At 38.9% G+C, this 27,770-nt stretch overlaps 1 protein-coding gene across 3 annotated transcripts in view; it reads left to right on the top strand.

Annotated features, from left to right (window-relative positions):
* The window catches only part of PI4KA (phosphatidylinositol 4-kinase alpha), a 65,003-nt gene extending 37,974 nt beyond the window's left edge, over window positions 1-27,029 (top strand). For all 3 annotated transcript variants that reach the window (XM_052795526.1, XM_052795528.1, XM_052795527.1), the window contains exons 25-55: window positions 75-199; window positions 666-747; window positions 1,468-1,551; window positions 1,914-2,003; window positions 3,388-3,507; window positions 5,711-5,803; window positions 6,137-6,293; window positions 6,564-6,691; window positions 7,947-8,105; window positions 8,369-8,520; window positions 9,041-9,148; window positions 9,865-9,992; window positions 10,085-10,204; window positions 10,858-10,937; window positions 11,075-11,268; window positions 12,026-12,116; window positions 12,916-13,083; window positions 13,650-13,703; window positions 14,966-15,086; window positions 15,390-15,519; window positions 17,668-17,738; window positions 18,596-18,668; window positions 18,788-18,858; window positions 19,452-19,561; window positions 20,172-20,276; window positions 20,740-20,865; window positions 21,184-21,304; window positions 21,984-22,143; window positions 23,376-23,465; window positions 24,325-24,408; window positions 26,327-27,029. In XM_052795526.1, coding sequence (XP_052651486.1) covers window positions 75-199; window positions 666-747; window positions 1,468-1,551; window positions 1,914-2,003; window positions 3,388-3,507; window positions 5,711-5,803; window positions 6,137-6,293; window positions 6,564-6,691; window positions 7,947-8,105; window positions 8,369-8,520; window positions 9,041-9,148; window positions 9,865-9,992; window positions 10,085-10,204; window positions 10,858-10,937; window positions 11,075-11,268; window positions 12,026-12,116; window positions 12,916-13,083; window positions 13,650-13,703; window positions 14,966-15,086; window positions 15,390-15,519; window positions 17,668-17,738; window positions 18,596-18,668; window positions 18,788-18,858; window positions 19,452-19,561; window positions 20,172-20,276; window positions 20,740-20,865; window positions 21,184-21,304; window positions 21,984-22,143; window positions 23,376-23,465; window positions 24,325-24,408; window positions 26,327-26,378 — 3,447 coding nt within the window. In that variant the 3' untranslated portion in view covers window positions 26,379-27,029. The remainder of the gene's footprint in view (window positions 1-74; window positions 200-665; window positions 748-1,467; window positions 1,552-1,913; window positions 2,004-3,387; window positions 3,508-5,710; window positions 5,804-6,136; window positions 6,294-6,563; window positions 6,692-7,946; window positions 8,106-8,368; window positions 8,521-9,040; window positions 9,149-9,864; window positions 9,993-10,084; window positions 10,205-10,857; window positions 10,938-11,074; window positions 11,269-12,025; window positions 12,117-12,915; window positions 13,084-13,649; window positions 13,704-14,965; window positions 15,087-15,389; window positions 15,520-17,667; window positions 17,739-18,595; window positions 18,669-18,787; window positions 18,859-19,451; window positions 19,562-20,171; window positions 20,277-20,739; window positions 20,866-21,183; window positions 21,305-21,983; window positions 22,144-23,375; window positions 23,466-24,324; window positions 24,409-26,326) is intronic.
* Window positions 27,030-27,770: the final 741 nt, after the last annotated feature.

The following is a 27,770-nucleotide window of genomic DNA, read 5'->3' as shown; positions in this document are numbered from 1 at the left end:
TTCATTTTGGTTTATAAAAGTGTGCTTGTCTTTTTCCTCAAGAGCTTCATTCTTCTCTTTGGTATGCTTTTTAGCCTAAAACTAAGGAGAACGAAGAAGAGCTGGAGAGACATGCTCAGTTCTTGCTGGTGAATTTTAACCACATTCACAAGAGGATCAGGAGAGTTGCAGACAAATACTTATCTGGTCTGGTAGATAAGTGAGTGTAGATTTCATTTTCTGTTCTCTTTTCACATTGACTGCTTAGTCATTACTTATGCAATTGATGACAACAGTCAAGTGGATTTCTTGGCTGGTACTTCTGCTGAAGCATCTCCTTGAAAAATAACATTCAGTAGTTTTTTTGACCTGGCTTCTGAAACCCCTGCTTAAAATGTCTGTGTCTGGTTAGTATTCCCATGGATGGAGCAAACCAAAGTGGCCGTGAAATAAATGCAATCTCAATTCCTATGAAATAGCTCTCCATAGCTTGCTTTTAGAGAGCTTTTGACTCTGTATTGAGCGAGGCTGTTGTGAGCCATGGCAAGCTTTGTGACTTACGTTGAGTATGAGCTTACCTACTGATGTATATAGCTAGCTCTTTGAGCAGCTCCATTTCTTGATAAAATAATTTCCTTCCTTGGCTATCCATGGTTATTGTGTTTCTGAATCCTGTCTTGCTCTAGATTTCCTCACTTGCTGTGGAGTGGAACTGTGCTGAAGACTATGCTAGATATTCTGCAGACATTGTCACTGTCTCTTAGTGCAGTAAGTTCCTTTTTTTAGTGATGCTATTAGGGAAATAAAATGTATATTTCCATATTTCTTTAGTAGAACTGAATTTTTTGCTTTGTTTTGCATTTATTTGATACATATTTGAGTTCTTAATTTGTTTTTGCTATCATCACTAAGATTGATAAAAATCTTAAAATTAGTTCTGCAAAGTAAGGAGTGCATTTGCACCCCTGTTTCATAGGTAGCAAAACTAGTGCTAGAGATTTTTTTGTCAAATGTAGTTCAGAAAATCAAATTTAGCATCAAGAGTAAAACACAGGATTACCCATTGTGGGTTGTTACTGTTAAACTGTCTCATTTGAAATAAAAGTTTGGTGGTGGGTTTTTTTGGTTTGTGGGTTTTTTATGAATTATGGTTGTCAGATTATATTCTTTCCAGTCTGTGTATGTGTATCCATATTCCTTGGATTTATTACATATTCGTATTTTTTTAAGGAGGAAATGCTTTATAGAGTTTTATTTTTGTACTTAATGTTGAGGAGAGGGCTTTGGATTTTTAAAGTTATTTATACTGAAAACCAAACTGGAATAAAAAACATTTCTTAGAACTGTTCAGATTGCCTTTGAGAGCAAGTATTAGCAAAAAGGTTTGGTAAATCAGACTCCTTGTTTGAGGAGACTGTTACCTGTAGTGTTCAAGTTAACTGATGATGAATTTTATCTTATTGAGAATTGATAATTGGTTTTGTTTAGGACATTCATAAGGACCAACCATACTATGACATTCCTGATGCTCCATATAGAATAACTGTCCCTGACACACATGAAGCCAGAGAGGTAGGTGGTCCTCCTTGATTTATCAAACAACAAAATAATGCCTGATTTTTTTATGCCAAGGAGATAAATTAGTGAGCTACGCTGAATTGTCCTTTCTTAAAAATACTTCCCTAGGTAAGGTTTTTCTAATACAATATGAAATTTGGTATTTATGTTTTTCTGAATCTTACTATTTTTTTTTACTTGAAGCATGACAGTTCTTTGCTTACCAAGGGTACATTTAATTGTTACAGAAAATCTTAACTGTATCGTGTTGCTGCAACCTGCCTTGCTCCTGATGTTACTTATTAGACTATTAAAAGCAGTGCCTCTTGTTAAATGTCCTGTATTTTACTGATTGTATCGATGCTTTCTGATTCTAGAGTATAGTCAAGGATTTTGCTGCACGCTGTGGGATGATTCTGCAAGAAGCAATGAAATGGGCTCCCTCAGTTACAAAATCTCATTTACAGGTAATGAGCCTGCTTCTGTGAAAGAATTTGATCTTTGCACATCTTCAAAATGAGAATTAAATTATGTGGTGTTTTTTATTTTTTTTCAGACTATCCAAGCATCATTTTAAATTTTTCTGTTGCTCTAAGTTTTCCTTTACAGCATTGGCAGAGAATAATTAGAATTTTTGATCTGATGTGACTTTTGATGTAGTCCAAACCTGGGTATCTTGAAAATAACAGGTTTGTAAACAGTTGATCATCCTGGATTTACTTCAGAGGTCAGAATTTGGTGTAATAGAATCATCTGCCTAGCAAAGTTTGTTTAATACTGGTGCATTAGCGGAAAATATCAGCTGGACTGAAATGTATGGTTAGGATGTAAAACTTGTTTCTTGTTTCCCTCTTGGGAGGATGTCTTTTTCTGTCTTTATGTTTTGGGGGTTTTTTTTAAATACAAAGGAACACTGCTAATATATGAGACCATTGTAAACTACAGACTTTAATTTGAGCGTGGGCATAGTAAACACATGTGGCAGAGTTCAGTAGAAAGCAGTCACAAGACCACAAGCAAAGATTACAAAAGACTATTTATGATGTACTAATAAAATAAATACAATACCTTTTATGTAAACAAAAAGTGTCACTGTAGTAAAATGCAGGTCTCTGTTAATCCTTGGTGAGTAGTTGAAGAAACTGCATAGTCCAGGTTAGACTAGTATTCTGCCTAGAGGTGTCTAACTTAGTGCTGATAACAGAATTTCTGGGGAGGCTCAAGATGATAGAATCATTTAGGTTGGAAAAGACCTTTAAGATCATCGAGTCCAACCATCAACCCAACACCACCATGCCTACTAAACCATGTCCTGAAGTGCCATGTCTATGTGTTTTTTGAACATGTCCAGGGATGGTGACTCCACCACTTCTCTAGGCAGCCTGTTCCAATGCCTGGCAAAGATCTTGGACACTGCAACTCTACCTGAAGTTTATACTTCCTTCCCTAAAAAAAACTCAAGGGATTCTATCCTTATGTAAAAGGATAACTATATTCCCTTCTTCCATGGAGTCCAAAGCATTTCCTTCTATAAGGTTCTCTTTGTGAAAAGTGATTCTTTTTAAAGAAGACATCAGCCTTCAAGTATCTATCTTGATCACTTTATCCTTTTACAAAATGGAACGAGTCTTACTCTTAGCATATTTAGGAGGACATTCAGAGTTTCCTATTGCCAGGGGAGCAATGCCTAAGAGGGAGTAGAGACAGTCTATTTATTGTCAAGTATGTGTGTAAGTTTTCTGGTAGTTTACAATGATGCAACACTTGCTTATGAGCTGCCTTGTTTTGAAAAACACAGTAGTTTTCCAACAAACGCTTTTTGGTTTTGTTTGTTTGTTTGTTTGTTGTCAGGAGTACCTAAACAAACATCAGAACTGGGTATCAGGTTTGTCCCAGCACACAGGACTGGCTATGGCTACAGAAAGTGTTTTGCACTTTGCGGGCTACAACAGACAGAATACCACTCTGGGCGTGAGTATTGGGCACAATTCTTGTTTGTTTGTTTGTGCATGTGTATAGCTATCATGTTAATTTTATAACATTCAGTGTAGCCACATAATACAGATTTTCTAAATCACCTTTGTTATAGCACTTGAACATTACTCAGAAAGACACCTTATTTCTTTCCATCTCAAATCAAGGTATCTTCCAATCATGTTCTGTAAAATACTGAAAAGTAAGATGGTAACAAGCAAGAAAATAAAACTGTATCTAATGCTGTTTAAGAGTTTTCTATAGATTATTTTGAATGATTTGAAAGTAATATCTTTGTGTAAGACTGAAATGAGCTCCTTTGTAGAATTGTAGTGTAGGTGAGTGTTGGGTGACACCCATTTGCTCTGAGTTTTATATAGGTTCACTCAAAACACGCTTTTGCATTGAACATTTCATGCAGTTATATATAGTTTTTTACAGTTCATTTTTTCTCATTTGTTGTTATAATTTCTGATCTCCTGGAGAAACATCCAGTATAATCTGTTGTATCATCAGTCAGCTTTTTTTCTAGCAGCAGCTCTGAAACTGCCTCCAAACCCACCTTTAGTAGGATTTCCTTTTGGTTCTCCATTACAGTCATCCTTCTAGACAGTGCTAGTCACTAAATGTAATTACGATAAAGAACTCCCAGGACTCAGGAGCGTAGTCACATAGTTTCCAAAAGGGACAAGGTGAAAAATCTTGGTATAATAAAGACTATGCTGGAAGAAAGTAGAAACTTTACAACTGGAAAGGTAATAAGAGAAACAGCTTTGTCATTTTCTTAATAAGTTAACAGTATGTGTTTTTATTAGGGCCCTCCAGCATGTCAACCAAGTGACAAAAGCTCTTTCAGATTGCTAGCAGTTTGTTTTTCCTCCTGCTTTAGTCTATGGACTGGACATTGCTAATGCAAAGACGATAGTACGCAGATTTTATATCCAAGACGTAATAAGAATAGTTCTCAAAAGTTTATTCATTGCTGAGTCAAGCTAGCCATTAGCAGTACTGAAGCAAAGCATTGCAGGAGTGTTGAATTTTTTATGGTTTTGCTGGTCTTGTATTTTAGTATTAAATCCTCAATATAAAAAATTCATTTTACAGTATAAGGAATTATTCTTTTGTTTGTTTTTGAGGAGAAGCCTCTGAGTGACAAATTCCTGAGTGCTTCTGCAAAGGGAAACATGGATTACTAGTACAGTTCTTAAAGACAGGAGCAAAATACTCTCTCTGCATACTGTCAGTTCAACAAGCTGGTGCATGGAGAGAGCAGAACCAAGATCACATCTATTCTTCTGTCTTCTTCCTTACCTGTTCATGAAAAGGGAGCAGCAGTCCCAGAGATTCTACCCTTTTTATGCTTTTTTTTGCTCTTTCAAAAAGTATATACAAATACATATATATTTCAAACTGTATACATGGAATTAATGCACATGTTCCTTATTTCATTTTTATCAGTCTGGGTACTTGTCGTGGTTTAACCCCAGCCAGCAACTAAACACCACGCAGCCGCTCACTCACTCCTCCCCCCCCCCCCAGTGGTATGGGGGAGAAAATGAGGAAAAGAAGCAAAACCCGTGGGTTGAGATGAGAATGGTTTAATAGAACAGAAAAGAAGAAACTAATAATGATAATGATAACACTAATAAAATGACAACAGTAATAATGAAAGGATTGGAATGTACAAATGATGTGCAGTGCAATTGCTCATCACCCGCCGACCGACACCCAGCCAGTCCCCGAGCGGCGATTCCCCCGCCCCCCCCCTTCCCAGTTCCTATACTAGATGTGATGTCACATGGTATGGAATACACCGTTGGCCAGTTTGGGTCAGGTGCCCTGGCTGTGTCCTGTGCCAACTTCTTGTGCCCCTCCAGCTTTCTCGCTGGCTGGGCATGAGAAGCTGAAAAATCCTTGACTTTAGGCTAAACACTACTGAGCAACAACTGAAAACATCAGTGTTATCAACATTCTTCGCATACTGAACTCAAAACATAGCACTGTACCAGCTACTAGGAAGACAGTTAACTCTATCCCAGCTGAAACCAGGACAGTACTGTTATACCTAATAGGCATGATACTATTCTGTTTATTAGCATAAAGAAAACTAAGCTTAAAACATATGTGAATGTATAAATAGAAAAAAAGACAAGTGGTTGGATATGAGCAGTATAAACAGCTAGATGTGGTCTGGTCATAGGCAACCCAGCTAACTGAAAGACCAACTTGTGTGAAGAAGGACTACTCCAACTTCATGGCTTCTCTTAACTTGCGCAACCGCTATGCAGGAGAGGTAAGTACAGGATTTCTCCTGAGTGTGGAGTGTCCACGAGCTCTGGCAAGGCTTTTCAGGGGATGATGTCCCTTCCAACCTAAACTATTGTATGGTTCTATGTTACTTTAAGCACCTTCAAGATAAAGGGTATAATTTTCCTAGGTTATTAAACAGATCATTTTACTGTTGGTCTTGCAGAACATTCTTACATTGCAGATAAAGCTAAAGATTCAGCTAAGTAGTAACAAAAAATGTCTCTGTTTGTGGAGTTGCTTAATCAGCACATGACCAATACCAAACTAGACTCCTACAGACACTGTTGTCTGTTGAAAAACCCCTTGTATTTTACAGGTTTCTGGAATGATTCAGTTCTCAAATGCTACAGGACGAACATCTGACCTGAATAAACTGATGGTTAAAGAGCTGAATGATGCTCTTGAATCAGGCCACACTGAATTCTACACCCAGGCCATGTTTAAGTTGACTGCACTGCTAATAAGCAGCAAAGGTATTGAAAAACAAATGGAGTTCTGCTTTCTGGCTGTGAATGCAAAGAGTAATAAACTACAGAAACTATCCATGTACAAACCCAGTATGCATCAACTTGAAGCAAAACTGTGTTTTGAGTTTTTTCAATTAGGCTTATATTGGGACCTTCTTAAACTAGAAGCTATTTATTAGGAATTGATTATTACATACTGTGCACACCAATTTCATGCTGATGTGAAAAGCATTTATTTATTCTGTTGGAGAAATCTGAGTGAATGTTTGTTTTCAGACTGTGATCCCCAGCTCCTTCATCATCTGTGTTGGGGACCCTTGCGAATGTTCAATGAACATGGCATGGAAACAGCAATTGCTTGCTGGGAGTGGCTGCTTGCTGCCAAGAATGGAATCGAAGTGCCGGTAGGAAGCTATTTAACAACTCTTTCTCTGTCCCTGCAAGGGGGAAGAGAGAAAATCCTGAGGGATTCACAGCTATTGTGAATCTGTGTCAAGTAAGGATGTTAAATGCATTGTTAATCACTTTAGCCTGCCAGGTAGTCTCTGTTCATGTATTGTTGGAAGTCTGAGCACCCTCACAAAGTGAACTGTGGAAAGCGGATCTTTCTCAGCAGCAGGAATGATACAGTGAAGTAAATCTGTTAGGATCTCAGCTGTGTGATTTACTTTGCTGCTGAGATGCCTGAGCAGCTTATGAATCAGGTTCTGAACTACCACAATTTATAGAATAGTGTTTTAAAACAAATAGAAATCGATGTCCCTGTGCATCAGTCAGAGCCTCTGGTATCTGGCATTACACCCTTGCATAAAAAAATAGGCTTGCAAGTGTCCTAATCCTGTAATAGGCTAGACCAGCTGTATTTTGTGAGGTGGGGATGAATCTAATAGTAATAAAGCAACTCAGTGTGGTGTAGTGACAGCCCCCACGCAGCTGAGAAACCTGCCTCTGGTAATTGCTCCTGTTGTTGAGCACTAAGTGTTTCACTTGCTGGAGATATCATCAGTCTAAATTTACGTAGATCAGTTTACATGCACGTTTCAGTGTTTAACTTTTTAAGCATCAGTTTCAGTTTCATTTTTTCCTTGCACTTCTGGGGAATTTCTTTGTATCTTGTTGAGGAGATTGGATAAGCACCCTTGGTTGCTGGGCCTCCTTTCTACCAGAGGATGCTGCTCCTTAGAGCAGGTTCAGCAAAAGTGAATTATGTGCCATCTTTATGTTGTGTGCTTGCTTCGTCAGCTGAATGTGCTCATGGGCCAAACTGTGTCCTGCAGTACATGAGAACCTGGCATATGCTTGTCTCTGCTGTCCTGGTGCTGGAGGCAGTAACCTTCAGTAGAGCCGTGAGGATGGACGGCACCAGCTGATCTAACAGTTCAGTTTCCTCAGTAAAATACAGTGCTTGTCTGCTGTTGCCCTTAGTCTTTGTGTTACTAGCTGAACTTCTGGAGGAGTCTTTCTTCCCTTTGTAATTTAGGATGTCAAAGAAACATTTTATTTCAGGTGGGATGTGTAGACCTGTCTCTGCCTCTCTGTTAACGTTGCAGTGAATTTTAATTGATGTATTAGATTCTTGTGTGTGCTGTGGAGAAGCATTGTGCTTTCCACTTAAGAAGATGCTCTTGAAACAAGAAACGCGTATCTTCCTTTTTGCAGTTCATGCGGGAAATGGCAGGAGCCTGGCAAATGACAGTGGAGCAGAAAGTTGGCCTGTTTTCTGCTGAGCAGAAAGAAGCAGATCCATTAGCAGCCTCAGAAGAGAGCCAGCCGAGGCCTTGTCCGCCAGAGGTGACTCCACATTACATCTGGATAGAGGTGTGTATTTCTTCTGAACATCCCACGTATGGCGGTGTTGCAGTGATGCTGTGATTAAGCTACTCTGCACTATTTGTTCTCACAATTCAGGAAGGGAGTAGAGTCGTGATGGTAGTCCTTCTGCCTCAAAGCCAGGAGACACACTCTTTTAGGATGAGCATAATAATTGAGGGGGAGAAAGATGTTTGAAACAGAAAAGACTGGGGGTGGGGTGAGATAAAAAAGGGCAAAGGAAGTATGGCATGTCTTTCTCTCTTTCTCAGTTTTTGGTGCAGAGGTTTGAAATAGCCAAATACTGCAGTTCTGACCAAATAGAGATTTTCTCCAGCCTGCTCCAGCGGTCTCTTTCATTGAACATCGGAGGGGCAAAAGGCAGTTTGAATCGGCATGTGGCAGCAATTGGACCCCGATTTAAGTGAGTAGGTTTTTTTTTTTTCTTTGGTGGAAGAAATAAGGTTATAGAGGGGTGGGAGAAAAAAACGTAAACACTGAATGTATAACTTGTCCTTGGCTTCAAGTGGTGAAAATTCCTCTAAAAGCCTGGAATGATGTAGAGTCTAAGTTCTGTTTTCAAAGTAGAAGTAGCTAACTTTAGCTTGAAAGTAATTTTTGGTGCTTCAGAAAACTTAATGGGATAATTTCATATAGTGAATTGCCAGCATCATGGATCCAGTCAATGTATCACTTGGGGATAATTTTGCTCCACCAATTGTTTTCACTTTTGTGACTCGAAGGATTCAACTTTCTATGGTTCAGTAGTCAAAGCTTTAGGACCAGACTAATGATAATGAGAACAGTTTGCCAAGAGCTCTGAAACAGTCACTTTTCAATGAATTGAATGGAGTTACAGCTGTAGCTGTGGCTTGTATGGTGTTGCATTGGTCACCATTTTGGGAATGACAAAATTTTCATTCTCCAACTATTTTGCTTATTAGGTTACTGACTCTGGGGTTGTCTTTGCTGCATGCTGATGTGGTTCCAAATGCAACTATTCGAAACGTTTTGAGAGAAAAGATTTATTCAACTGCCTTTGATTATTTCAGGTACTTTTTTATTTGCAACTACTCACTGAAAGTGTCTGTGTGATTTCCTGAACCTTCCATGAATGATACTTCAAAGCAGCAGCTGTCTTTCTCTTCTAGTGATTTAACTTCTTCCTTTCCTTTTTCACCCATTTTAGCAGAAACTTTTCTTTTCCTTGTGCTTTTCTGTAGTTCATAAACCACCTCAAAGAGGTTTAGATGTGAGTTCCAGTTTTTATGTGTGGTTTATAAAGTAGTACCTTTAGGAATGTTTCTGTTCTTTCTTTCCTTATTTTGGAGTTTATTCAATGCTCAAAACTGTACCTAGATTTATAAAATATAAAGAATTGCTGTTACAGAGTTTGTGGCTGAAATATAGTTTCACTGTTTTGAAAATATACCCATACTGAATCTGATGATTTCAATGTTTGACATGGGTACAACAGGAAACAATATAATTGATAGAAGTGTCTGAATGTGAGGAGGTCAGTCAGTCATAAAATTAAATTTCAGATGAATCCAAGATGCCGACAGACTGCTGCTTAATTTTCAGTTATAATAGGAAGTTTGTACTCTTCAGTCAGGCAAAATAAAGCAATGAGGATACAATGTAGTGATGTGTAGTCTCATCCTTGTAGATTCTGGTCAGAATAAGAAATATGACTTGATTAGATTTGTGGGGGTTTTGTTTTTTTCTAATACATTCAACTTCACATTATTTCTGTGATTTCTTTAAGCTGTCCCTCAAAGTTCCCTACACAAGGTGAAAAGAGACTTCGTGAGGATATCAGCATATTGATCAAGTTTTGGACAGCGATGTTCTCAGACAAGAAGTATCTTACAGCCAGCCAACTCGTGCCGCCCGGTGAGTTCCTTTATATGCCCTTTATATGCCATTTCAAAAGCCTGTCGTTTCTTTGATTGGATTCTATGTCAGACCTGTGCTCTCGTTGTTAGATAATCAAGACACCAGGAGCAACCTGGATATCAATGTTGGATCTCGGCAACAGGCTACACAAGGATGGATAAATACTTACCCTTTATCCAGTGGCATGTCAACCATATCTAAAAAATCAGGTATCTTTTTGATTGCAACCAGCTCATTGCAGCCATCTTGACAGCATATTTTATATGCAGATATTGCTTAAAGTCAATATTTACCTTTCATATTGGGCTCTTGTTCTTCTGGCAGGGTATTTAATTACCAGTACCAAACTTTGGAGAGGGGGCGGAAAAAGTCTCACTGGTAGCAAGCAGCAAAGTTTTGAAATTACTTGGGTTTTTTGATAGAATGTTCAGTTCTGTAGCACAGAAGAAATAAGTCTGGAGGTCAAGATTTATTGAAATCCTGTAAGGAAATTGCTTTGTTTGTGCAAACATGCCCCTAGTGCTTTTGGGGGGCAGCAGAGTGACATTAGATTGTGGGCTGTGTTTTTGTACAGTTGTAAACTATGTGCTCTTTCTTTTTAGTAGGCTGTCATGTTTCTAAAGTGAATGCAATACTGGCTAAATTGATATCCCTGTAGCCTGTTGTACTTCCTGTGTTCAGAGAACAGCTGTACAATGAGTAGCTGCAATGCTTACTTTCTGAAGTCACTCTGATCTAAGTTTACAAGTGTCCTATGGTTATTCAGTTCTTAAGTGTTAATGTTGCCAGATGTAGACAGTTTGAAAGCACCATTTAACATACTGGACAAAAGCCACTGAAAATTTTTTATCCTTTTCTCAAGGAATGTCTAAGAAGACTAACAGAGGTACGCAGCTACACAAGTACTACATGAAACGAAGAACATTACTGCTCTCATTGCTGGTGGGTCATCAGAAGAATGGAGAAACTGCATGAATTTCTAAGACCCTGTTGTTGTTGCAGGATACATACACTAAAGTATGAAGTTGGGAGTGATTCTTCTTCCAGAAAGCACGTTATTTTTTTTCTGTTTCCCTCAGGCTACTGAGATTGAACGCTTAATCACATGGTACAACCCACTGTCTTCCCCTGAGCTAGAGTTGGATCAAACCGGAGAGAGCAGTGTAGCAAACTGGAGGTCTAAGTATATCAGTCTTAGTGAGAAGCAATGGAAGGATAATGTAAATCTGGCTTGGAGCATTTCTCCTCATCTTGCTGTACAGCTGCCCACCAGGTGAGATACTTCAAAAAAAAGAACTGATGTAATTCCTGCTGCCTTAGAAGTTGAGCAAGTACTTACACTGTAAGTACTGATGGCACTTGTTCCTGTTTACAGACCCCTTGCATACTTTCACAGCTGGTTGAGACCTTTGAAATGAAAAGAACTAGATTACTTAATAGACTCATTTGGCTCAGGCTCTAGTGGAGTCCAGCTTCCTTTCCTGCCACCCATTCTTCGCTAACGCTTAGATATGTTTTGTTCAGAAAAAAACATGTTTGGTTTTTAATAGCATTTAACCCTTTAGCAGGCATAGCATTTAAACAGTGCTAAAAGTATCTTTGAATGAAGTGTTCTAGCTAGATTCTATGATTCTATATATTGGCTTGCACTTTAATACGAATTACAGGAGAATTAGCGTAGTTGGCTCCGGAAGGGAGAGGAAATTCTTTCCCCCTTACAACAGTGATAGTTTTTGCCAAGTAGAGTTCTGCACACTGGTTTCTGTAGAATCCCAAACAGTATATTTCAGCCAAGAATCCGATAGTGGGCTAACATACTAGTGGTTTATACAAAAGCATTGGATGAGGACCAGTTGTTCCTGAATCTTCTTTTGACAGCATATTGGTCCCTCAGTGTGCATTATTTCATGGTTGGACTATTTGTTTATTAAGCATATATTTTTCTGCCTTTTGCTGTCCTCGTCTTCACTTAAATAGAAAAGGCTGTCAGAATTTTCTAACAATGTTATTGAATTCCTGGTTATACTTAGATTTAAGAACACTGAAGCTATTGGAACAGAAGTGACCCGTCTGGTTCGGTTGGACCCAGGAGCTGTTAGTGATGTTCCTGAAGCAATAAAGGTGCTTGTGAATATTTATACCGTTACAGGGCCCCAGTATGCCTGTTCATCCAGATATATTGGAAAATACAGTCTTTATTTAACACAGTGTATGTTCTAGTGCTAACCATAGCTCTGTAGGAGAGAATGACAGAACAGCTGTGGAAATAGGATGCTGAGGCAAGAATCACAGTCATGAGTAGGTGGCTAGTTAGCTAATGGTACATCTTGCTCTTGGGTATATTCTCGCCATACACAAAATGTCTCAAAACTCATCACTTGCAGCACAGCTACCATTTCTGTTCCTTTTGCTTAATATGTAAAAAAGACCACTGGTGAGTGCTGCTGAAATTATTTCAAGCTTAACCTGTTCTGTGTGTCAAGAGGCCAAGCCTCTTAAAATGGAGGAGACTCAGGCTGATCTGCAGTGAAGCACTCTAGTAATGTGAGGGACAGTCTTGTCAGAGCTGCATTCTGTGCATCACCTGTAAAATAGGTGACAGGAAAACTGAACCTTCTTTGACTCAAAAGGGCTCATCCTTTCTTCTTTCTCCCTATGCTAGAACTCCTGTATTGTGCTTTTAGTAACTTGACTTCACTAACTTCATCTGGTGATCTGGGAGGTGAGGCGATTCCAATAGTTAGATTTCCATGGAAAAAAAATTCTTTAGATAAAATAGCTGTGGTTTTGTAAAATAAAATGTAGCATGTTTTACTTCCCCTGCTATAGGAAGCTAGATTATAGCATTACTGTCTGATATGTATTACCCAGACATTATTGGGTGCTATAAACTCCTAATGTGTCTGACCTGCTTTTTCAGTACCTGGTTACCTGGCATACAATTGATGCTGATGCACCTGAGCTCAGCCACGTTCTGTGCTGGGCACCAACAGATCCACCAACTGGCCTTTCCTATTTTTCAAGCATGTATCCACCTCATCCTCTAACAGCTCAGTATGGGGTTAAAGTCCTGCGATCTTTTCCTCCGGTAAGATGAGTTTCAAGAGAGCCTTAACTCCCCCAGTAAAGTTATGGCCTTAGTCATTGTGGCCACAGGCTTTATTTTAGTACTGTGGAGAGACGTGTATGCTAAATGGGCACACCACATTGCAGAATGTGAATCTATTGGGGTGAAAATTTAAAGTTGATTGTCCCACATAATACTGGCTCATGTACTTGCAACGTTTTTGTCATAAATCACACTAAGCTGAATTCTTCAGGCTGCTCTTCTCACACTCAAATTGTTCCTTTCAAATCTTTTCTCAGTGGAAAGGTGTTTCTTCTAAAGCAGCAGAAGGCTGGATTTTTAACACTTGTCGGACTTGTATTAGGATTGTAAAATACATGATTATTAATGATACTTCTGAAGGGAGTAAGCGGATAGAAAAATACTTTGATTTGAGGAGGTGGCATATATATAGTTTAAAATACAGAGGCAGTGGTATTTTGCTCATCACCTAACTAAAGAGAGCTTTTCTTTGTGCATGTGACCTGTCTTCCCTTCCAACTACTAAAACAATAACAATAAAAAACCTGCCGTCTTTTCTCTTTCAGGATGCCATTTTATTCTACATTCCACAGATTGTGCAGGCACTTCGGTATGACAAGGTGAGGATATGAAACAGCTGCATATGAACAAAACAGATTTTTAAAGCAGCTTTTAGACTTAAAATTGTAAATCAGACAAAATTTAAGCTTAAACTAATGTTGCTTGTTACTGTCCTATATCTCTAATACATAGAAGAAAAATTATTGTCTCTAGAGGCTGGCTGGCTTTAGATTCACCTCTTTTATGAACAGGTAAACTTGTGAAACCAGAGGCTGTGTAGCTCATCTGTCAGGAAAGAGATTTTATTATGGGAAACCCCAGATGAGGACTCTGTCTGAATAAAGCTTTTGAAGGTCTGCATGAGACAAGAGTAATGAAATTAAATCACTATCCTTAATCATTTTGCTGTGGAGTTAATCAGAGAAGACATCTAGGGATGTCTTGTGCTCCATCATGTATATGAAATCGCATTTTAGCTTCATCTTGCAGAAGCCGGAAGTAAAGCTTGACGACCAAGTTCAGAGTTCATTAATGTGAGGTCATTGTTACCTGCCCACAAGGTATGTGAACTCTGGTCAGTGTATTATTTTCAGGTGAAGACATCCCCAGCCAGTAGTGTAGGTGACTGTATTTATTTATTCTTTGAGAACTTTGCATAGATTTAAGTATCCTCTGCCATGCAGAACATGAACATCAGACATCTTGTCTGTTAATATCAGTCAAACGTAGAAATATCTACAGACTACAGAATAGCTGCAAGTAGAGGAAAGGGAATGCAGCTTCTGGAATGAGTAGGATTCCCTTGTACACTTCAACTTCTTTTGTAGGTTTGTTCTTACTTTCTAGAATTTCTGTGGAACTGTGACAGCATGTGCAGTTCTTGCCACCAAAATGTGCAGTCCATATGACACTGATTTCTGGTCTAGATTTCTGGTATTACAGGAGTATTTAGTGATGCCAAGCAAGACCAATGTCTCTATTGCCCTGTGCCTTGTACACATACTGGGAGATGCCGTAAGTTCAAAGAGATTTGAAATCCAAATAAAACAGATAGAAAATGGCACAGAATTGGGAAGAAGGTTGATTAGAATAACGGAATAGGTCAGTAATAAAGCTGAAAACAGTTTAGTCAGTTCACTTCCTGTTAAAATACACTGTCATTCTTCAAAGGTCTTTTTAGTGATGTGAATGAGATTGCAGAGGTCTTCTTTCCATCCATTAAATATTTTTGAGTTTGAAGAATAGCTGTTAGAAGCAGTAGTATCAAGTCTGCTAGAGTTGTAATGATCTTTGATCCTTACTGGACTGGATATGGTTGCAGATGGGTTACGTTAGAGAATACATCCTGTGGGCAGCTGCCAAATCCCAGCTCTTGGCTCACCAATTCATCTGGAACATGAAAACTAATATCTACCTGGATGAGGAAGGACACCAAAAAGATCGTGAGTGCTTTAAAATATAATCTAGCTTGACTCCTTTCCTTGTCTCAGTTCAGACTGAATCTCTTTCCTGCTTCTCTCTTGGCAGGGGGAATCCTTTTAGCTAGGAACTTCTCTTTCATTTGTAGAGGTAGGGCCCATTCTGTAGAAGTGTTCTACCTGACAGAATGCATCAAAAGAGATGCGGCAATGTTAGCATGAGTACCTTGTTTTGAATACTATCTGAAGGTGGCTGTTTCTATCACCCTTATCATTTGGCTTTCTGAAGTAAGCTGCTGACACAAATACTTCCTTTTTCACGTGCAGCTGACATTGGGGAACTTCTGGAGCAGCTTGTAGAGGAGATAACTGGCTCATTATCTGGTCCAGCCAAGGAGTTCTACCAACGGGAATTTGATTTCTTTAATAAAATCACCAACGTTTCAGCCATTATCAAGTAAGTGCCGTACTTCAGAATTGTGCTTTTTGGGGGCTTGCTGTTCTGTTAATTAGCAGTGTCCTGATTAAGAGGCTGAGTCACTTTTAGGGGTATTGAGATAGTGTTTTCAGGAAAAAAGAATTAATTATTTATATAAGAAATGAATTTTTTTCTTAAATGTAACTTAAGAGTTGTAGTAGGATGCAAAGGCTCATTTTAGTTTGACTTTTAGGGATAATTCATATCTGCCCTGATCTCAGTGCTTGTGCTTTGAGCTAGCAGTCCGTCTGAAACAGCTATAACTTTTTACTTTGGAAGCAGATGATTCTAAACTTGAAGTTTAGTTTTTAATCTGATTTTATCAAATACATTGTGGTTGGTAATAGTGGAATGAGGTTCCATAGAAAAGTGCCCTGATACAGGAATGGAATTGGTAAAGCAATTGGTGCGCTTGTCCTAGTTGAAATCCCCTCAGTCTAGTTGTCACCTGCATCATTAATTTGGCTTTTTGGATACGCTGCCAGTGTTTTCCTGAGCAGTAAGCAGAACATGATTCAGGCAGGAAAAACAGCACTTCTCTGTTTAGGTCTACCAGATTGACTGTCATTTTTTTGCATATTATAACTTGTTATCAGCATTTCGTGTGGAGTTTAAAAACAAACAAAACAAAAAAAACACCACAAACCCTAAAAACCTCAAGGATAGGTAAATGGTTTGCCTTCTGCTAAAACTCCATTAAATTTTCTTTTCTTCTTCTGGAAGAGATTTCATTGTGGAGTGTAATACAAAGATGATTGTTCTTTTTCCATATATAAGTCTTTGTCCTTCATTTCTAAATTGTGGTTATGGAGAAAGATTTGATGTCATAAACATTGGATTGTTGATCTCTTAAAACTGGAAGTTCTGCTCATAGAGAGATTCTCACTGTTGACTGTAAAGACTGCAGTAGGATACGTAATTTAACTTTTATAAAGCTTGCCAGTGGATGGCAGCAGCTCAGCGCACAAGCTCTAAGTCTGTAAGTGTGGTTTCATTGCATATTTTTAAAATATTCTCTGATATATGAAAGAAAGTATTTGAAAGTCGTATAAAATGTAGTCCTGGCACATACCTCCTCTAAAACGAAGCTTTGCAAACTACCAGTATAAGGGCATCAGGCTAAAGGACACTTAAATCACAGAAACAGTCGAATATTAGGTGCCTTCTACATGTATGCTAAGATGTTTTCGCCCAGTAGGATGAGTTAAAAGGCAGGGTTAGGATCTGAATATCTTTAGGATGAAATCAATCCACTGTTTGTTAGTATGAAGTCATAATTAAGCAACTGATAATAATTGTGCTTTGCAAGCATTGCATTTTGCACCCCAGCCTTAAAATGAATCTGGGTTTTGTGCATCTCCAGTGTAAAGACAACATAGAGGAGATGCTGTTTGTTTTGTAGATGGTATAAATGAATAAATATATCATCTGTGATGATTTCATTGTCTTAAGTGTTATGTTGCTGCTTCAGTAATCTGCTGTACTGCTTAAAACTAGAGCATAAGTAATACCTTTCAGTTGCATCCTGCTACACCAGGTGAGCATGCAATTGTGTGACTGACTTCAGTAGATGGTTAACACAAGTGCCTGTGCAAAATAGGTAATTGTACGTACTAATCGTTAACCATGTTACCAATTATCCAGTTGACACCTGCAGTCATGCTAAGTATGTGAACAAATTAGGCATGTAATTGCATAGGCATTTTGCTGGCTTGTCCTTTTGCAGTTAACAATGTTCTTATTCTAGAATAAGTTCCACAAGGGAAAATTATGTTGGTATAACAACTGTAGTGCTTACAAAGGTATAATTTTGCTCAAATTTCTGTATAAGGAGGAGCCTTCATATATTTCATTCACATCTCTTATGCTGTTTGGGTTTGTCAACAACCTGTATGTCAAATCAATGTTAAATCTACAAAGCAAAGACTTTAACCTTCATTAAGATAGAAAATGTTCTGGTTAGGTATTGAGCCTCTAAATTCTCTAGAAGTGGTGAAGTAAGTGATCTTTGTCATTACAGGAAGAAACATTTTTAGTGAAGTTTGTGTAAGTTTGAAACAAATTTGAGGCTAGTGCATAGAGTAATATATAGTATGCAGATAAATAAAATATCATTCATCTTTCTAGGCCATTCCCTAAGGGAGATGAAAGAAAAAAAGCTTGTTTGAGTGCTCTATCTGAGGTTAAAGTGCAGCCTGGTAAGACGTGATTTAATCACCTAATATAGTGGGCTTTTTGCATTCAACATGAATACTGTATTTTCTGCAGGCAAATCTTGGAGTCTCCACAAGTGGCATCTCTCAGTTTTGGTGCTGGTGGCTGTTCTTCTGTTACAGTTGGATTGTTCCTCTCTTGAAACAATTCAAATATTTTTACCCACCCAGTAATTTCTATATGGTGCATCAAAACTTGCCCAAGAGCAAGTCAGATAATGCACATCATGGATAAAAGTAGAAATGTATGTCTGAAGAGGGAAGATAAATAAGCTCTTTTTCTTTGGACCACCTTCTTTTCTAAAAATATGAGGTGCTTTTGAGAAGTTATGTTATCTCAAGAATGAAGCGTGTCCAGTTCCTTTGATTCTCCTTTTTCTCCCATCAGGCATTCCCTTGAAATGTCATTGTCTGAGGGTCCTTTCAAATCTTGAACATATGTTTTCCCAATCTGAATCTTCTCTTTAAAATGGAGTTTGGAAAGCTTTTCCTGACTTCTGTCTAACAGGTCTCAATTCTCCTACCATGTGTTGGTTGCTAAGGGCCCTCACTAGCGCACTGGGACATGCTGCCACATCTTATTAGGGACTATTGTAAGAGAAGTCCTGTCTGTACGTTTCTGTGGTACAGATTCTGCGGTATTAGTTCAAAACTGTATTCTATTAGTTTCTGGCAATCACTCACTACTGCAAAGGGTACTTACTGCGTCCTTCATGGCTCACAGACTATAATCTCCAGTTTTAGATGTGCTGAAGTTATAGACACTAACATCAGTTATTCTCCAAGTTGCATTGTCGCACTAGCCAGTGGATTTGTTCTCAGCTGTCCGCTCCATTTTGCAGGCTGTTACTTGCCCAGCAATCCTGAAGCTATTGTTCTGGACATTGATTACAAATCAGGAACTCCTATGCAGAGGTACCATGCTCTTGTTATGTTCTCCCATTAAGTTAATTCATTATATTTAGGTATTTTTCTAGAAATTCTTGTTTAGCTAACTTTCACTCATCATCATCTTTGTTTTTATTACAATTTAGTGCAGCAAAAGCACCCTACCTGGCCAAATTTAAAGTGAAACGATGTGGCGTTAGTGAGCTTGAAAAAGAAGGTTAGTAACTGCATCTTAATCACTGACACTACTAATTATGAGTCAGCAAGTCCTTTAAAATTGCCTGCTTTTAGTGACCTATACTGCTGTGTAAAATTACTTCTATGTTGAACTTTATCTGCAATGGTTCTGCTCAGAAATGAAACTGTCTGAAAGGAAGAGAGAAGAAAATTCTGCAAACTTACATCCATTTTTTTGCAATTTTTTTAAAGTCCCAGGAAGCAAGCCACATAGGTATCTTGAAAAAATTTTAACAGTGACTTTAGACTGACATATAAATTGATAGCCTTTCTCTGGTTTTTTAGACTGTAGCAAACTCCAGGTTTTGGCAGTTTTTTCTCATAATTTCTTTGAGAGAGGCTGTAGCTCAATGCAATTCAGGCATTTATCAGGTAAACCATGAGCACTCTTTTGATATGTTCCAGTTCCAGTAGACAAAGGGAACTATCTTACGGTATTCACCTTGCAAGGCAGAAATATCTGTAGTGCACCTGCCTGCAGTGAAATGCGGGTTTGAGTGCAGAGGGCTTGACATGATAGAAAGTTACTAATTAAAGTCTGTGTCTGGGTTTTGCTTTGTAATCTTCTTGCAGGTCTGCGTTGTCGTTCTGATTCCATAGATGAAAGCGCAGAAGAAGGGGTGGACAGTAAGAAAATCTGTTGGCAGGCAGCTATCTTTAAAGTGGGCGATGACTGCAGACAGGTACAAAGCTATCGGGCTTTGCAGTTATAGGAGATTTGTAGGTGATAATATGTAAGAAGAAAATAATTCTAGTATAGAAATATTCTTCTTTGGAATTTTGAGAATCTCCACTAGTTAGGGACTGAGGGAGAGAGCTGTGTTGTACCACTAGAGAAATTCTGGTTTGGAAACAAAGGCCATTATATCAAGACAGTTTACCATGACTTAAAGTTCTTTTTCAGAGTTTATTTTTCGATTGAACTGTTGGTAACATAGCAGTAGTTTCCAAGGTGGTATCTTGTACATTGAAGCTTGATTGGTTTTGATTAAGAGGGAATGCTAGCTATTACCCTTGGAGTTAGTAGTAGCCCTCTTATCAAAGAGTGATGGAAAAGTTTGTTGTTCTTAGGTCAGCAGTTAAATCTTCAGTGTTGCTTGCTACCCACTTAAACAGCATTTATCTTTTCCCTTTTTGATTTCCCCCAGAGCCACAGTGCATGCACAAGCACACATCTGCAGACCTGCTGGGGTAACTTAATGTTCACTTCAGAGTTCTTCAGAGCATTTTTGTAATCTAACTTATGATCCATAACCCCTGTAATGCTTGTGCAATTTTTTTCTTGTATAACAGGACATGTTAGCTTTACAAATCATCGATCTCTTCAAGAACATATTTCAGCTAGTAGGCCTGGATCTTTTTGTGTTTCCATACAGAGTGGTGGCCACAGCTCCTGGGGTAAGTGGGCAATTAACTGTACTGCTGTAGAAAATAGCTCCTAATTTAAAAAGTCTCTCTTCCAGCCCACATAAAAATTCCACACTGGAAGGAAATACTGCCCACATCACTTATGCCAAATATTTGGAGTACCAGCGACAAAAAGAGTCTTTCCTCTCCTGCTTCCTGCATTTCTAAAGCTTTTGGCTCTGAAATTTTGCTGCTTGTGGTTATTCATGTTTGTTGTTTGATTTTTGGGACTACATTGTGCAAGTCAGTGGAAAGTCACAGAGCTTGTCTTATGTTGCATGGAAATCCTAAAAAACTGGATATACTTTTTTTATGAGTAAACTAGAAATTCTGTATTCAGTGATCCATAGGCTTCCCCATGTTTCCCAGGGGACCTGTATGACTGCCAAGAGCCATGAACAAAATATATGTTGGGAGCGTGCTTCACAGACCTGTTTCTCTTCTTTCCCTTCAGTGCGGTGTTATTGAATGCATTCCTGACTGCACATCCCGTGACCAGCTGGGCAGGCAGACAGACTTTGGGATGTATGATTACTTTACAAGGCAATATGGAGATGAGTCTACCCTTGCATTCCAGAAGGTAAAATACCAGTTGGCAAGCACAGCAAAATCTCAACTGAGAAATATTCTAGCTATAAGAAATAATGACAAATAATTGGATAATGACTACCATAATGCTGTATCTGGTTTCTGATGCTGATAATCTATTTTTAACTATGAGTGAGTTAGCTAAAGAAGTTATTGAGCTGTAGATGTATGGAGAATATCATTGGACATTGCTTCAAACTAATCATGAATGGAAAAAAGAAAAATACTTTGTTCAGCTGTATCTGCTCCTGGGATGGAGAGTTATTAAATTTTCTATGTTCTGATTTGTTTTAACTTCTTGTTTGTACAGGCTCGCTATAATTTCATCCGCAGTATGGCTGCATATAGTCTTCTCCTGTTTCTGCTCCAGATTAAAGACAGGCATAATGGCAACATCATGCTGGACAAAAAGGGACACATCATTCATATTGGTCAGTCATGTCCACATTTGAATTTCAGTAGTTACCTTTTCTTTCTGCTGTAAAATATTGCTCATAGAAGACAATAAGCCATTTCCCTTTTGAGATCAACCTATATACTGATTACACAGTTTGTAAATATACATGGGATTTTTTCATGCCTGTTCAGTATTGTATGCATATTTGTTTTGGCTGCTTCTGTGTAAATTTAGCTTTGCAAAGTTCTACCAACCTCAGGGAAGTATATACACATACATGTATGGATTATGCATGTGTATGTACTTATGCATGCATACATACATATATGTGTGCATATATATGTATAAATATATAAATGTATCTTTGGGTTCCTTTCATCACTGTATGGGTATGAATTAAATCCGACAAGTAAATTTATATAATTGTGTGAGGCTGTAACTTCTGCTTTAGCTTTGCTTTTCTGGAACTGCACAGATGTTTCAGCAAGGAGTTTATTTGATGTCATCATTCTTACATCTAGTTTAATGTCATTGTGATGATTCTTTTGTTGGTGTTCTTACACTTCACCAAAGCTTTTTTCCAGTTGGAGTTGAAATGTTGGTAGAAAAAGTAGGTACTAATATGTGAAGTCCACCTCTCCTTTCTTCTGTCAGCTTTGACACTGCACAATTAACCAACAAAGTTTATGAGGCGGGTTATCTTTTGTGCACAGATTTTGGATTCATGTTTGAAAGCTCACCTGGTGGAAATCTGGGCTGGGAGCCTGACATTAAGCTGACTGATGAGATGGTGATGATAATGGGAGGAAAAATGGAGGCAACTCCATTCAAATGGTTTATGGAGATGTGTGTCAGAGGCTATCTGGCAGTCAGGTAAGGTGTTCTTAACTGGTCAAAAGTGGAAGTGCTTGCCTGTCTAAAACCAGATGAGAAGATAAATAATAATAAATATTTGTCTGTAGGGGGTCTGAGCCTGTCAGACTGTCCTAGTACATCTTGCAAACTTTGAAACAATTTAATAGTCCTGCAATTTTACAGCCTAATTTTCTGGGTTTTTTCTGTTCTTATGTTATATTTGAAAATTTTATATCTTATATTCAATTTATAAATGAGATGTTACACACATTTCCTCACACGATTTAGTATGCTGTTAAAACTTCGCAGTAAGAAACTACAGGAGAATCAAAATCTTTCTTTGTTTTCCCAAATAGGACAATCACATTAATGACCATTTCAGCTAGAGTTAATTAGGTAGGAGATGTGAAAAAGTGCTACCATTTTCTGTTGTAAAATATGCAGGGGTTTTGGTGGCTCAGCTCTTCAGGTGTGACTGCCAGCCAGTCACAGTAAAGATTTGCAATGTTAACTTGCTCCATACCAAGCAAACAGGGTTTGTTTTAACATGCAGGAGCACTAATAAATCTATGAAGATGATGTTGCATGTGGGTGGGAGGAGGACAGTACATTAGAGTCTAGATAAAAGCTCATTCTATCACGAGTATGAAGTATTATTGATAGTACCTTACAGAATCAAAGTTTCTTCAGCTAGTAGCCCCAGAAGGGGCTGTCTTGCAGTCAAGATCAATTTGGTTCCTTGAGGGGGAGCAGTCTGGAGAAAGTTTTGTGTCAAGGCAAAAATGTCACCCAAGTAGTAGAGTAATAGCTTGGTAGGTAATAAATGTTCTGAGTAGGAGGAGAGGAAGGAGAAGAGAAGCTGGGCTGATGTAGCAAAGAATTACATAATTAGGAATTAGAAGATAATCTGTTACTGTGGTATTGCTGGTTTCAGCCTTTTGTACTGATTCACCTTTCTGATGCCAAAGAAATGTTGTTTACTAAAGCATTGCTTTGTGTAATCCTCCTTGAGATTGTTCATCTTGCAGCATTCTGAGTATCTGGTAGTCCAACATCAAGGAGTGAAATTTAAAGTGACAGATTGCAAGCAATGGTGTAGGTCCACCAGCAAATATAAGAGGATTGTATGTGTTAATTTAATTACAGAAAAAGGTGTGATCCAGCTTGTTGAACTTCTCGGCTTGCCTGCTTTACCTACTAAGGCTGCAGAAGCTTGAGTGCTGTAACCTTTTTGTCCTCTTTTTCTCTAGGCCTTACATGGATGCTGTCGTCTCACTGGTTACATTAATGTTGGATACAGGGCTGCCCTGTTTCCGAGGGCAGACAATCAAGCTGTTGAAGTAAGTCAGCATATGTATGAACTGGAAAATGTTCATATGTTCTTCACAGAATGTATGTTGCCACAACTTATGCAGTGAGTATAGGTGTCATGCTACTCAAATATCTTAAATGTCTTAACATTGTAAAAATGGTGACTTTTGTTTATAGAATATCTCAGAAAGTAGGAATTGCAGAGGTCTTTTCATAGAATTAAGTTCAAGTGCAAGTATGTGCATTATCTTGAAGTTCGTAGGACTAGCAAAATAAGACTGTAAAGGAAAGATCTGCTTTAATTGAGAGGTAATGTGTTGCAGGGTCTGACATCCTCTGAAATGGTGTTGGACTCTGAAGAACAGCATCTTAAAATTTGTTCTACAGATAATGCAGTACTGAATGGATCTATGTTGTAACATCCCGCAGCTTAGGCAAATACAAATTCTAATGTGACACTTTAAACAGGCCTTCAGGCTTATGCCTCCAGAGTGAGCAGAGTTAGCTCAGCACTTCCTGCATATAACTTCCTACAAGTTCCTAAAGATAAGTGCAGATTCATAAAGTATGATGGGCTGCAGCTCAAGGGCACTACTAGGTACAAAGATATTTTAAAAGCAGCAGCTGCCTAGGAAGAGGGATCTGCTGTTCCTAGAATTACCACTAGACTGATGAAAAGTTCACAGCCTCTGTCTCCGCTAACGGCAAGTGCTTATTAAAACATTACATATTTTGTACAAGGTAGTCTCACAAGAAGTAGGTACTTGCAGCAAGTGAAATCACCACCTGGCTAAGCTTGTGCAAAGACACATTTGTATCATGCTCAAAGGAAATTTTACTCTTGCTCACTAATTTTACTCTTGCTTTTTTGTGATTTTCTGCATATAGACACAGGTTCAGCCCCAACATGACTGAACGGGAGGCTGCAACTTTCATCATCAAAATCATCCAGAATTGTTTCCTCAGCAACAGGTTTGGCATCTCTGCATGTCATCTCCCTATGGCTAAAGAAAGGTCATCAAGCTTTGAGCAGAGCTAAAAAGTAGAGTTTTATCAGTCAGATGCCAAGCATTTTCGAGTTGTTGATATTTAGATAATGCAGGATAGCAGCTTTGCTTCTGAATATGCTGCATCTCCTCCCTTTTACACTCGGAAGGAAGGCTTAAGCCCAGGCTGGTCAAATGGCTCTAGGCTGGCTAGTCTGTAGAATAGAAGGTTTTCTGTCAGAGTGAATCTTTGGCCCCAAAGTTAAGCATTTTGGCTCCTATGTTAGAGCATGGCCAACTGTATTATTAGGGTTGTATGTCTAGTTGTGATACCCCCTTTTATATAGGGTAGGGTCACCTCTACAAATAAAGGGATAAATAGTAAAGAATGATGTTGAATGGCAACAGGAATATAGCATGCCTTCTGGTCAGAATGAAGAGGGATTGATCTTGAAGCTTGTTCCCTTTTGTAAGGAGAAGGTTTCTTAAAAAACAATATGCATTGTCCATTGGTCTGAGTAAGCATGGAAGTGAAACAGGACTACAGTGACTTTCAAAATCTTTTTTATGATTGCTTGTAGGCATCAAGTTGCCTGAATATCCTCCTGAAATTCAAAGCTGCTATTCTGTGCAAAAGTGTATTTGACTCTTCTCTAGAAATGCGTTCTAATCTTTCTACTAATTTTTTCTTCATGACTTGATACTACATTAACACATTAATCATTTTGCTAGACCATATGTTAGTTATTGTATAATACTGGCTAGGGAAAATGCCTCAAGTAGAGAACACTGGCAGTGTGGTTTTTGAATGTCTTTGTAGCTGGGCCATGTTTATTTGTCATCTACTATTCAGTACACTGAATGGAATAATCAGTTCTATCAGATAATTAGCAATTTAAAAGTCAACTTAATCACCAGCTAGCCAATCAACTGTAGGTTTTTTCTGTTCAAGTATACAAATAGTTTGGTATCTTGTGCAAAACTTTTGAAAGGAAATGACATGTAAAAACATAATTTTATTACATTTAATACTTTAAGTCAAATGAATTTAATACTTAAACATCTTAAGTGCATGTTTTATTATTATCCCAGATAATAAAGACTTTGTGGGATATATTGGAAAGTCTAATACAAACTCTTGTGTAGTTCCATATGGAGTCAGCTTAAGACCGGTAAGGTTCACTGGCTCAGATGTAGTCCTGCTAGAACTGAATTGGATTTTCTAGTGCCTGCTGGTGCATCTGCTCAGAATCTTAGATTTATATTGGGGGTTATGAAGGCAGTCACACTGCTGTGTGAATGCCCAGAGCCAGCTTAGTTCTGGCAAGCTTAAGCTTCTGTACCTGTGGCGTGGTTAGTCTGTGACCTGAATAAGCTCTGCCCATGGATAATTGAGTTATCTGTAACAAGGCTTAGATTTGTTTGATCAGTCACTCATCAGAGATGCTGCTATTAACGTTGTTATTTCCCCTGCACTTTTATTTTCATTATTAGCATTCTCCTTAATTAAGATTACTTTTATTTCCACATAATCATGTCTCCATGCAGCCCTGATGATCTTGCTTTGTTCGTTGTGCATTTGCTTCTCCTAAAACATACTGCCAATGCAATGTGAGGTGCTTCTGGCTTATCCAAACACAGGATCCAAGCTGCTGTTGGTGTTGCCACACTGAGAAGCATGGAAGTACTTTTTTTACCTAGTTTAAACAAGAGCAGGATGTTTTGTGCTGTTCATAACAGTAACTGGGCCTTCACAATGCCTTCAAAGCATTTAGGGCTAGTTTTGATTAGCAGCTGATTTGCTTCACCCATGTTTTGTTTCTGTGGGATCTTGATGTTTGTTTCTGTGACAATGAGTGCAGTGTTTTTTTAAACTTACCTCTGGCTTTGCTTTTCTTCTGTAGGAGTAGGACATATGACATGATCCAGTACTACCAGAATGACATCCCATACTGAGAGACACTAGAAGAGATTCACTGCCGAAGTGAAACGTGCAACCCCATGCCCTCACTCCAAACTTGTAATAAATAGGAGATGCTCAATCGCACCTCGCTATCTTCCATCTTTTGTGTATGTGTGTGTACATGTGGGTACATGTTTCCTGGACATTGCAACAATCAGTCTGATTCATTCCTTTCTCTTGACCAGGTTATATATATTTCTGCTTTTCCGTGGATTTTTGGAGTTGGGCTGCAATCACAGTAAAAATTGTACTACAATTATGAATGTGTGTGAAAGAGGTAAAGCTTGTGGAGTTTGGTAATTTTTCATGCAAGGCAAGGATTTTATAATATGTTTAAAAAGTAAAAAAATCCCTTTCCTGCACAATCCCACAAAATGCCATGGAAGGGAAGGGTATGGATTTCTCTGTGGAAGCAAAAATGTTAACTTGTTCTAATTTTACTGTAGAAAAAGCCTGATAATCATCCAAGGTGGTGATGTCTGTGTAGCTGTGTTCATACTTTGCACTGTACATGGTCCCTGCTACGTGGTCAGTATTTCCTATGTACATGAAGAATGTATTTTTTCCTTTTGTGTGTTTTAAAAAAGAGACTCTACTGAAGATATATTTAATCTATGAAACGTAATAAAAGACCTTAGACTTTGTGTCTGTTGCAAATCTTTTGCCATGCACTGAGTTTTAGTTTATACACTGCATCGTTCTCCACATTGGTGTAGCGTTCATTATATCGTGACCTCTTTCTAATGGAGAAATCAGATTTCTTTTTCGGCTTCTTGTCCATTTTAAATGACATTTTTTATTCATAAATGTTTTGTGCACAACTCATGGACTGAGAAGCTGAAACGTCAGACCAAGGCAAAGCTCCCCCTATGCTGCTTGCAAAGGAGCCCTACCCTGAGCTGGGACACACGTCTTTGGGCTCTTCCTTCCCTTTATACATTCTAGAATGTGCTCTTGAAAACTTAGTCCCATCTTCAGGGGATTTTTTTTTTTTCACTGGATGTCCAGTCCATTCCTGCTCCGGGCAGGGGCTGCCGGGACCTGGGGCAGTGGGAGGGGGAAAGGGGCCCTCACAGTCAGCTGCGGCTGATGAGGTGACGGGCAGCACCTGAGGGGGCCTGTGCCCTGAGGGGAGCTCAAGGCTGAGGAGAAGCCGCGCCCTGAGGGGCTCCACGCTGAGGAAAGCGCAGCCCTGAGGCGAGACCGCGCTGAAGCAGGGTCCAGCTCTGAGGAGAAGCTGCCCCCCGAGGGTCCTCAGCGCTGAGGTGCGGAGGTGTCTGAGGCGGGTTCAGCCCTGAGGCGGGTTCAGCCCTGAGGCAGGGCTGTGTCGTGAGGGGGCCCGGCCCTGAGGGGTGAGGGTGTCGTGAGGAGCGCCCAGCCTCCAT

Source organism: Harpia harpyja, chromosome 9 (assembly GCF_026419915.1).
Source record: "Harpia harpyja isolate bHarHar1 chromosome 9, bHarHar1 primary haplotype, whole genome shotgun sequence".
NCBI lineage: Eukaryota > Metazoa > Chordata > Aves > Accipitriformes > Accipitridae > Harpia > Harpia harpyja.
Note: the sequence above shows the minus strand (reverse complement) of the source record. Positions and strands in the feature narration are given on the sequence as shown.